The sequence below is a fragment of the Saccopteryx bilineata genome, chromosome 1 (genome assembly GCF_036850765.1).
Source record: "Saccopteryx bilineata isolate mSacBil1 chromosome 1, mSacBil1_pri_phased_curated, whole genome shotgun sequence".
NCBI lineage: Eukaryota > Metazoa > Chordata > Mammalia > Chiroptera > Emballonuridae > Saccopteryx > Saccopteryx bilineata.
The window spans coordinates 43,367,288-43,379,772 of record NC_089490.1 but is presented as its reverse complement, the minus strand read 5'-3'; the positions used below and the strand labels follow the sequence as shown (position 1 = coordinate 43,379,772).

General features: G+C 36.6%; 1 protein-coding gene across 1 annotated transcript in view; it reads right to left on the bottom strand.

Moving 5' to 3' along the window:
• COL19A1 (collagen type XIX alpha 1 chain) overlaps positions 1-12,485 on the bottom strand; it is a 329,506-nt gene that overhangs the window by 305,934 nt on the left and 11,087 nt on the right. The window contains exons 2-3 of the mRNA XM_066252988.1: positions 7,771-7,845; positions 6,989-7,088 (exon numbers count right to left, since the gene is read on the bottom strand). Of these exons, the coding sequence (XP_066109085.1) occupies positions 6,989-7,088; positions 7,771-7,845 (175 nt within the window). The remainder of the gene's footprint in view (positions 1-6,988; positions 7,089-7,770; positions 7,846-12,485) is intronic.

The following is a 12,485-nucleotide window of genomic DNA, read 5'->3' as shown; positions in this document are numbered from 1 at the left end:
ATTCCAGCTTCCTATCTATCCAAAGATGTGCACACTAGGTGAACTGGACTATCGACATCGTCACAGTCTGAGTGAGGATGGTATGGATGAGAGTGTGCCCTGTGACGGAAGACGTTCTGCCCAGGGTAGGTCCCGCCTTGTTCCCTGAGCTGTGAGGACAGGCTCCGACTACCCACAACCTTAAACTGGAATGAGCAGGTTGGAAAGTAATTATCTTATTTGTTTTTATGAATCTTTCTTACATGCATATGTAGCTCACCTCTGTTTCAATGTTTAACGTTATAAGTGTTTTGAGTCTTTATTTAGAAATTTGGAGTTGTTTTGTTGTTGTTGTTGTTTTTACAGAGACAGAGTGAATCAGAGAGAGGGACAGATAGAGACAGACAGACAGGAATGAAGAGAGAGATGAGAAACATCAATCAATCATTAGTTTTTCATTGCGACACCTTAGTTGTTCATTGATTGCTTTCTCATATGTGCCTTGACCGCGGACCTTCAGCAGATGGAGTAAGCCTTGCTCAAGCCAGCAACCTTGGGTCCAAGCTAGTAAGCTTTGCTCAAACCAGATGAGCCCTCGCTCAAGCTGGTGACCTCGGGGTCTCGAACCTGGGTCCTCTGCATCCCAGTCCGATGCTCTATCCACTGCACCACCGCCTGGTCAGGCTGGAGATGTTTTTATGACCAGAAATATGTCATAGGAACTTAACTCTATATCAATTAGCCTATGGAAAAATTGGTTTTGTTATACATTGTTTAGCTTAAAATGATAGCTTCCGAGAACCAATTGATGGTGCTAAGTGAAGACATGCTGTGTACATTTTTAAGATTCTGGCTGACAGGTGCAGAGACCTATTTCTCTTAAGACTCACATACAAGTTCCTTTGCTTATTAAACCTACCACTTGCCAATCTGGATTGGTCTGCCTCTTTCTTGGGTCTCTGTGCCCTCTATGCGTTGGGGCCAGTTTCAGATTTTACCCAGGGAACTCCCAATATTGAAAACCAACAAGCAGACATATCTGTACACAGCTATTTGTTATTGAAACATATTAACATCTCTGAATTTTCTAGAGAAAAATAAGATAGGTTCTTGTGAAGGAGAAGAAAATATTTCCATGCACTTTTAAACTCTGTATAACAATACTTTTAAAATCCTATTATATCTTCTATACATAATTTGACTAAATTGTACTTTTTAAAATAAGTTAGTAATTGTTAACTTATCAGGTTTTTTTTTTCATCTTAAGAATGACTCAGCTCACATTTTTGGTATGCCCAACTATAATGAAGGACACATAGTGATGACATAAGAGTTGTATGTAACAGTCAATCCTATCTAAGTAGCTGGACAACTTTTTAACTAAGTCACATTTTCTTATATTGGAAACTTTCGATCTACAAAATAATAGAATACCCCAAATGAAAATCCAAGGGATATATAAACAGTTATTCTCCACAGTTTAATGGAATTGTGAAGTGATCCTCCTGAAATGTTCAGCAACTAGAAGCTTCAGGATCACAATTCTGAACATAATTTTGAGCCTTGGCTGGTTTTGCAAACTTGGAGAGCTCCCAATGGAGAGAGCAGTAAAAATGAAACATGGGTTAAAAAACAGCCCCTTAAGAGGGAAGAAATGAAATTTAAAAATCTGTCTGCATATGATGCTTAAGAAAGTTTAGCCTTTAAGAGAAAAGGAGTGGGATCGAGTCCCATAGCCCATACTTAGATGACAGAAGACAACACATCCAGTTTTTTCTTGAGTCAAGGCAAGAGAGAAGTACAGCTTTTCCTTACACTGTGTATCTTTCCAGCAGGGGGGGTCCACATTCTTTGACCAATGTAATCCCAATGTAAAGTGCCCAGTCCATAGTGATGCTCAATAAACGATTGTTGAATAAAAGGGTGAACTCTAGACTAGACTGCATTCATTTCAGTAACTTGCTGTACTACTTCTTACTCTTCAAAAGAAGGAAAAGACATTTCAGGAACCTCTAATATGTACATAGTAAGCTATAGATTTTACTTGTAATTGACATGTTTTTAGTTTAAAAAAATAAAATTATAATGTCTAATGCTACTGAAGATATTGGGTAACATACAGAATAGATGCATAAAACAATTATGAAACATAATTAGAAGTATGTATCGGCCCTGGCCGGTTGGCTCAGTGGTAGAGTGTCGGCCTGGCGTGCAGAAGTCCCAGGTTCGATTCCCAGCTAGGGCACACAGGAGAGGCGCCCATCTGCTTCTCCACCCCTCCCCTTCTCCTTCCTCTCTGTCTCTCTCTTCCCCTCCCGCAGCCGAGGCTCCATTGGAGCAAAGATGGCCCAGGCGCTGAGGGTGGCTCCATGGCCTCTGCCTCAGGCACTAGAATGGCTCTGGTTGCGGCAGAGCAACGCCCCAGATGGGCAGAGCATCACCCCCTAGTGGGCATGCCGGGTGGATCCCAGTCGGGCGCATGCGGGAGTCTGTCTAACTGCCTTCCCATTTCCAACTTCAGAAAAATACAAAAAAAAAAAAAAAAGAAGTATGTATCAATATCTCTAAAAATGAACTAGGAATTCCTCTTTGAAAAATCAATCTTATGTAAATAGTTGTAAACACAGACAGAAACAACTTTCTTGTATGGTGGAGTGTTCTTTATAATAATGAAAATCTGGAGGTAGTGTAAAGATCCATGTGGACAAGACATGCCCATTGGGTGAATCATTCAACAGGAGCCAAGACAAGGCACAGGTCATGCTGCAATATGCAGAACAATTTCCCCCCATATTCAGGATGATTCCAAGGGAACTGTTAAGGTCCAGGAACTTGACTAACTCCCAGAAAACACTACACATCTTCCAAATATATAATTTGGGGTTTCCTAGTTGCTGAAAATCATTTATGTTTATAAAAACATCAAATACAAATGAGACTATCTTCTATCAGCTCCTTTTTTCCTTGTAAAACTGTGAAACTAAATATCCCTGGCTTCCAGAAAGCAACCTGTAACTCACTGAAAGACCGAGAGAGAAGATTTCTCTTCTCTGGAGAGTTTTTTGTAGCATAGCCAAGGGGACCATATCTGTCAATTACACCACTGTGTCTAGCTCATAAAATCTTATTGAAGTTAATCTGTGTTGATTCTTCTTTCACACACAGCCTCATTTCCCCCCATTCTTAGGAACTGTTTCAAATTCAAAAAACATCACCTTACAGGAATCATTCTCAATCAGAGAAGTTACAGACTTGGAATACACAGGAGCACTCTCTTCTCCCTCTTTTTGCTAATGGATCATAGCACTCTCATCTGCTGAAACCCAGATGGGCTCAGAATCATACTCAACACAGTATTCCAGATAGCCACTAGGCATCGATCATAGAACCTGACAGATACGGCTCTCTACCATTCTTGAATTCAATAATAAATCAGGAAATTCACTTCCCTGGTACATTTTAAATTGATTGATTTCCCCCATTGGCTAGTCAAAATAAGGATGTGCTGCCCCTTCAGAATAAACCGTGTAGATTACAAATTTAACATTCATCAACTCTTCTAAAATATTCAACTACTAAGACACTTTCATTTAAAAGATGTTTCTATAGAAGCAATTAATGAACTCTATGGACTATATTGTACCAAGAAAATAAGTTGCTCCGTAGTATATACATGTTTTGCATATATTTTGTCTTAAAACTTCACCATTTTGCTCTGATAACTGCCAAAACACAATTTAAAAATAATCAGAATATGGTAATCTATGATATAGCTCTCTTTCAATATGCATAGAAATAATGAATATCTTTAACATAACAAAGGATACTTGTAGATACAAAAAACCAAGGAATTGTTTTCTTAAAAGAGAATTCTAGAAAACTAGATAGTATGCCATCCAATACATACCATTTACTATCCCAAGGAATACTGAAGAAATGGATATGCATTTAAAGTAAAACCAAACCTATAAAGCCCCTCAGATGTTCCCTGAGCCCATGCCACCTTGAAGTGTAACATTTATTTGGAGGGCCCTTGCAAGAGTGGCCTTTGGGATCCCCACATTAAATCAGGTTTAAGGTATTAAGTGTTCTCAATAGGTAGGTATCTGACCAACACACTCATTAAATCTCTCTCCTCATAAATCTCACCTGGAAGTTACCAGAACAACAGAAACAAGATAAGGCACAGAAAGAATCCCTACTTTTCATATAAAGTAGTATTTGCCTTTCCCCACGCTAATTCTGCAAGGCAGTTCATTTACAAATATATAAATAGCTGCAACTTTACTCCAGTTTCATTGAAAAAGCAAGATGGCATCATGTAAGAGAAGCATCCTAGCATAGTTGGCTCAATAAATGAAATTAAGAGGACATGTGCCAAGCTACTTGACACTTGCTGGTCAGCTTAACCAGATACCCTCAGTTTCCTGTAGTGGAGGTACCTGAGTTCTGCTGTGTAGTGTCAGAGAACTCACTTACATTGATCACCCAGGGATTGTACAATGATTTAAAGCCAAAAATCGGAAAATAAATTTCATGCTGTACCAATAGTTATTGTCACATCCATTCAAAGGGGAATAGCATTGCCTAAATGTGGAAGCAAATTTTCCAATGTAACTATTTAAAATTAGCTAAGTGTTCCTATGAACAAGCCTGATGAATTTTAAAAGATTTTCACTCCAGCCTGCTTTCTATCTAGGAGTCTGTCTCTGTTTTGTTAGTTCATTTTGTTCAGTATATTCCCTATATGAATGAAATCATATGGTACTTGTCTGTCTCTGACTGGCTAATTTCACTTAGCATAAGGCTCTCCAGGTCCATGACACAATACAGTGCACAAACGACTATTGTGGAATTGTGTACCTGAAACCTGTATAATTTTGTTAACCAGCGTGACCCCAATAAATTTTTTTTAAAAAATAGAAAAAAATAAAGCTAGGTATTTGTTGGGCAAATGAGTTTGTAAAATCTGTATTTTTCTGAGTTTGCTCACTTTTATTGTTAAAAATGGCACTGGTCTGTGAAATTGCTAATTAACTTCCTGCTTGGGAAGGGCCATTGTTATGCTAATGTGGACTGGAGGAGAGGTTTTAAAGGGAAGAAGAAGGAAGACGTTTTTGCAGAGGGAAAGCAGCCGAGATGGCAGGGTGCTGAAGGAGAAGCCAGTCTGTGCAGAGAGGAGAAGGGAGAAGGTGTGCAGATGGGGAACCAGGGCTGACTGAGACTGGTGGGGGCCTCTGATTCTAGGAAAAACCGGGAAAGATTCTCTTGGTTGTGGAACCGAAAGAATGTGTGAGTGGTTTTGGGAGCCCTAAGTGAAAGGGAAGTCTTTTTCCCGCTGTGTTTCTCGTTGGCGGGTAGGAGTCTTGAGTAAAGGTATGGCCCACTAGTTTTTGGCTCCACTGTTTCTTTACCGTTTGTCCAAATCTAATGTGAAGCTGCATGTGAATGGCCACAATGGCGGTGGCCCCTGACCCTAAATATATTCACTCCAATCCTTTAGTCACCAGGCCAGAATTATAGGGGTTTAAATCATCAAGAAGAGGGCAAGAAAGAAAATATATCTTAATTTTTGGAGGAGTTGACCTTCTTAAATTCATTAATAAATTTATCTACTAGTAGTTAAGAAACATCTAAAGCCATATATAAAATATATATGAGATGCATATTGACTTTTCTTTACTGTCTATGAATGCCCAGTTGTGAAACTGCCTTGCCCTGAAGCTGTAATGTCTACATGTGAAGCCACCTAAAAGCCACACACAGCAGCACGGGTCTGTACAGTTACATCTGCTGATGTGTCCCTCTTGACAATCCCCATTGTTTCCCCAATATCAAATTACTCTCTTCTTTCACACTTTTAGTTTTTACCAATTAATAAGCAGTTTACTTTTAAGGAACCATATCATTAAACTAAAAGTATCTAAAGTACCCAAAATAGAAAGCCTAAAAGAAACTTTTCTAAAGAACAAATGAGTAATAAACATGGTTTAGATGGAGCATCTGAGATAGGAATTGAGATGATTAATGCTATTTCCCTTTGAGAAGTAAAATGCTGAGATTCTTAACAACCAACCCCATCTGGTAACTTAAATATTAGGCTACCCCACAGGAAATGAAAGCATTCATTGACAGTATATGCTTTCTCACAAAAACAACTGTGTTGCATTTTAAACCAAACAGAATTTTGATGCTTTTTTCCACTGCAGTGTATTCATACACTAAAATCTTTTTCTTGGACTCAAGGACTATTAATATCATGACTATATATGCTATATCTGCCTTCCCCACATCTCAAGCTTTCTGAATTACTATTTATTCATCCTCCAGTTACACAAAGCCAGACATATGAGGAACTGTCATTACCCTGAAGAGTTGCTGACCAATTGTCAGTATTTCAGTGGCAAGTGATTCTTTTTTTAATCCCAAGCCTATCAGCAGAAAAAGAGTAACAAAGAAAACCCAGGAAACCTTTGGTAAAACCATTTTTGAAATGAAATGAGTATCAAGACCAAAAATAAAACTGAAAAAGTTTTTCTTTACTATCTACTCACACAACACATAAAATGAATACCTACGGGCTATCTTCTTTTATTTTAACTTATCATGCAGCTTATCTGCATGCATAATAAAGTATGTAGAAATGAACATAATAAATACGTTTTTTTGTCTCTGGTCTACATTGTGCCTTATGTTTTAAAGTTTACATTTTAAAATCAAATATTGGTCATGTCTATTTTAAAGCAAAATATTTCTTCAAAAAACAAATTTAATTCTTATTCTCTAAAGATTATGCCTTTATTTGTACGTGTAAATGGTATTTACACCATAGAGCAAGATCAGATTGCAAGGATTATTAAAAACAACAAATTTATAAACACAGCATTTACCACAGCATTCAAGTGAGTATGAAAATACTGAGATGATTACTATTTAACACATTATTTGGAATCTCCTTAGAAAATAGCTCAGTGGTATTATTACAATATAAAAAGATTATTTTACTTACATGGTATCTCTAATGAGAAGTGCGCTTCCCAGTTTGAAACAGGTTTTATCACCTCCACACAATGCACGTCTCAGAGAAAAGCTCTCTCCTAGATCAAAACCTGTAACATGTGACACATGATTTCATCCAACAGCTTTATTAAATTCAGTACACTCACAAAGACGTTGATCTTTAAATGAGACTTTTTGTTGCCTTTATGCACAGATTTACTTCAACTAAAGGCCTATTATTTGGGATTAGCAAAATATCTTAACTTCATTTTTGTCTTTTCAAAATATAGAAAGATAAAATATGTTTCCAAAGACTCAAATATTAGTTATATTTGGCCTAAGGAATTAGCCTAAGGAAATAATTAGAGTAGTTCATTGTAGCAGTTCTGATGCCTAAAGACAGAAGATGAGTTAGGTAAAAAATATTACCACCATTCCGTTGAAACTTAAGAAGGCTTTGAAAAAATATATATGCTTTAGAAAATTATAGGTCGATGTGGGGAAATATAGTGATATCTTTCTCATAAATTTCCTTTACTCAAAATTTCTACAGTGTACACCGCATCTATAATTCTAAATAACCTTTATCTCCAAGAGGCTGAGTGTCGTTGGTCTTCAAACAATATACAACTCTGTCTTCAGCATATTTCCTACATCACCTATTTTCTTTCCTTTTAGTTTTTATATCGATATTATCTTAAGTTACAATGTCAAGGAATCTCCTACAACGTATTACATGTTCGGTGATAATTTTACACAAAACACACGTTTGTAAAGGATGATAATGCTTACCTGAAACTTCAAGTTTATCTCTGTTGTCTTGGATAAACTGATGTCCCTCTGTTCTCAGTATAGCACATTGTTTTTCTATCAAAAAAAATTATTGAGAATTTTACTACATTTTTTATAAATTTTTTCAAATAAGTTTGAATCACACAAGATAATCAGAAACTTAAAAATGGAAATAAACCATTGTATTAAATTTCTATAAAATGATGATAAGAAAATTGTCTACATAATAGTCTACTTGTGAAGATTACATGTAGCTTTTTTTTTATGTATGTGAAGTGCTCAGAACAGCACCTGGTATACAGTAAATGCTTATTATTATCATTATTACTCTAACAATCTAATTTTTGCTGTACACTTGAGATTAAGAATATAGCTAGCTTTAGCATCATTCATTTCCATATTCAAAGTATATCCCAATACTAAAACAGGTGAACTATAATTATATTTCAACATAACTTTAATTCAGATTTTGGTATCTTGAGACATTAAACTTCAAAACAGAAGAGACTGAGATGGACTGACTGTGTCCCTCCAAAGTTCATATATTGAGTTCATAGATTAAAGTTCATAGATTAAAGAATCTATAATTTGATGGTATTTGGAGGTGAGGCCTCAGGAAGTAATTAGTTTTAGATGAGGTCATAGGGTCTTGGCCCCCATGATGGGATTCGTGTCTTTGTTTATAAGCGGATGGACAGACAGGAGCTCTTTCTTTCTCTCTTCCAGGTGAGAAAACCAGAAAGAGGGCCTTCCCTAGAACTTCACCACACTAGCATCCTGACCTGCGACTTCCTAGCCTCCTAAACTGTGTGAAATAAACGTTTGATGTTTAAGTCACCCAGTCTAATACCACCAGGGTATTCCTGAACTGACTACGGCAGCAACGTAGATAGAAGTCATTGAAAGAAAATGAAAAAGTAAAAAAAAAAAAAGAAAGAACATATATAAAAATTTTTTAATTAAAAAGTGAAATAATAAAGGTCTCTGCTATACAAAAGTGGCTTATAATGAAAAAAAATGACAAAATCATTGAGAAAGCATTATGTGCTAAGGCACTTAATAATTTTCAAAGAAATTTAAAAATACAGTTTGTCTCTACTCAGAGTGAATTTATATTATATATTCATTGCTATTTCAATACACTCATAGCAGTAATGTATATGCATACACAAATTTTTTATTATCTGGTATGTTTAAATTTAATTCAAGTTAGATTCTGGGAATGTAATAGTCAATTTATAATTCAGAGAAAATTGTAGCTAATTTTTAGAATATGCCAAGGTAGCTACAATTGGAGAAATCTCCTTACACTAAATTTACTAAGTATTTTGGCATCATGCAATCACAATCTTCATTCTCCATGTCTAAAATTCATGTTTGGGTTTAATGACCTAAAAGTTTTGAATACAGAGGGGAGATAAACTGCTTAAAAACAAACTGATCTTCTGCTCTGTGGAAAGTGTAAACAACTAATTCTCCAGTTCAAGTTCTGGGCCCTGGAGCCCTTTCTTCAACAAATATATCACAGAGTTCAGGGGTAGTGACAGGGTAACATTTTAATATATTAAAGCAGAAGAATAAATCAGAAGTTTCAATATACATATATGTAATTATAGCACAGGATAATTTTGGAGATTACTTAGCTACTTTGGAAATTTTTACTTCAGATATCTAAACATAACTGCAGGTCCTACATAATGGTAAAATTGAAAATTTTGTAAATATTACTAATTTTTAAATCTGAATTCATAGTAGGTTTTTTTTTAAACCAAGCATTTCATCAAGATTTCTGTGCCCAAAACTAGAGAAAGTTGCTGAAAGATATTAGATGTCCCAAATAACTAAGATTAACCAAGTATTTAGAGCAGAAGATTCAATGTTGTTAAGATATAAATTGTTAACATTTCCAGATTCAATGCAATATCAATTAAAATTCCAACAAGCTGCATGTGTGTTTATATTGACAAGCTCATTTTCAGATTTATATGGCACTACAAAAAAACTAAAATAGCTCAGGCAACATCAAAGAAGAATAAGCTTGAAAACTTAAAAGTCAGATATCAGGAATTTTTATAATATGGTTATTTGTTGGTACACACACACACACACACACACACACACCTATTTTTAGGTGAGAGGAGGGGAGATAGCGAGGCAGACTCCTTCATGTGCCCCAACTGGGATATCCCCAGCAACCCCTGTATGGGGGCCAATGCTGGAGTACTGAGCTAGTTTTAGCACCTGAAGGTATTGTGATGGAGCCACCCTCAGTGCCCGGGGCCACACTTGACCCAATCAAGTCACTGGCTATGAGAGAGGAAGAGACAGTAAAGGGAGAGAGGAAATCAGGAAGAAGCAGATGGTCACTTCCCCTGTGTGCTCTAACCAGGAATCAAACCCCAGGACATCCATATGCCGGCAGATGCTTTATCCCCTGAGCCACTGGCTAGGGAGGTGCACATATAAATAAAGAAATCAATGAAATAAAGAGTCTAAAAACAAACCTGTGTGCATCTAGTCTCCTTATTTACCATAAAAAAGGGCCACGGAATCTCCATATAGAAAAACACTGAATCTTGACCCTTATCTAACACGATGCACAGAAATTAGAGATTATCTCAGACCTAAACTTGAAAGGTAAAAAAAAAAAGGACTGAGAAATATGTAAAATCTTTCTGAAGATATGATGCTTTATTTGATGTGTGTAGCAGTAGTTTGCGATTCCTAGTCTGTATCCTGCCTTTTTGCTTTTATTAATTTTTTTAAGTGGAGGAGGGGAAATAGTGAGACAGACCCCTGCATGTGCCCTGACAGGATCCACTCAGCAACCGTCTGCGATGGATGCTTAAATCAACCCAGCTATTGATCACATATCCTAATATTCCTTCAGCAATACGACCTATCCCACATTCTGAGACACTTCCGGTTCCAGTTTTCAATGATTTTATTTCTTCTAAGGATGAAGAAAGTGAACATGGTGATTAAGTGTATTTTGATAAGATGGCATAAGGAAATGGTTGTAGAATCTGAAGGGTCTTCTTCTGATGCCAAGCAGTCATTAACCCCTCAGCAGTTTAGCCAACCTGAATTGAATGACTGAGTAAGAGATTTGGGCCTATCAAAGAAAGCAGCTGAGTTATTAGCCTCCAGGCTTCAAGAAAAGAACGTAGCAAAGATTTATTAAAAGGAACACAGAAAGCACTAATAATAAAAGATTAATAAATTGGACTTCATTATACCCTTTGAGTAGTGAGTTTTTTCATGTTCACTGCCCCCTAGGAGTGTGTTTTTTTTTTTTCAAAAAAATAAAATTAGTTCCAGTTCGTTTTATTAACTTAAAATCATGTTTGTTTGATAACCAATTTATGGAAACAAGAAGAACATACATTTGCCTCTTTTTAATGTTGCCTTACACATTTTTAAAATAAAAATTTTGTTATCTGGATGGTCAGGAGTCACGAGGACATACATGAACATTCATAGTACTCGAAGGGTTGAAATCTTTATTAATTAAAAGACAACATTAAGGCCCCGGCTGATTTGCTCAGTGGTTAGAGCATCAGCCCAGAGGGATGTACCAGGTTCAATCCCTGGTCAGGGCACACAAGAGAAGAGACCATCTGCTTTTCTACCCCTTCCTTTCCGCCTTCTCTTCCTCTTCACCTTGTACAACCAGTGGCTTGATTGGTTCAAGCATCAGCCCCAGGCACTGAAGATAATTTGGTTGGTCCCAGCATGACAGTCTCAGGTGCTGAAAATAGCTGGGTTGATTTAAGCATCCATCCCAGACGGTTGCTGAGTGGATCCCGTCAGGGCACATGCAGGGGTCTGTCTCACTATATCCCCTCCTCCCACTTAAAAAAAAATCAATAAAAGCAAAAAGGCAGGATACAGACTAGGAATCGCATACTGCTACACACATCAAATAAAGCATCATATCCAGAATATATAAAGAACTCTCAGAAATCACCAAGGGAAATATTGAAACCCTATTTTGAAAATCAGCAAAAAAGAAATTATAATAATAATAACTTAAGCATTTCACAAAATAGAATATCCATATTGTCAACCAGAATACATCATTAGTAATTAGTAATCAGGGCAATACAAAGTAAAACCACAGTGAGATACAACTAAATGGCTAAAAATTAAAGAACTGACAGCACTAGGTGCTGATGAGGAGGTGAAGCAAGAAAAACACTCCTAAATCACTTACAGGAGTGGAAATAGTAGTACAACCACTTTAGAAAACTGTTTGGCAGAATTTATTAAAACTAAATATAACTGAACTTTATGATCTGATATTCAATGACCCAGGAGAAATGGGTACAAAAATTAGTGTAAATGGTACTTTTAGGAAAGAAGACTCATTACAACATCACTTATAATAGTCTAAAACTAAAAACAACCCAAATATTTATTGACAAAAGAAAAAGCAAATAAATTTATATATATAGAATGAAAAACTACATATAAAAAATAAAAAATAATGAACTACTAATACATACAATAACCTGGACAAATCTCACAGATATAATAATAAGTGGAAAGATGCCTGACCAGGTGGTGGCGCAATGGATAGAGCGTCAGACTGGGATGTAGAAGGACCCAGGTTTAAGACCCTGAGGTCGCCAGCTTGAGCGCAGGCTCATCTGGCTTGAGCAAAAAGCTCACCAGCTTGGACCCAAGGCTGCTGGCTCAAGCAAGGGGTTACT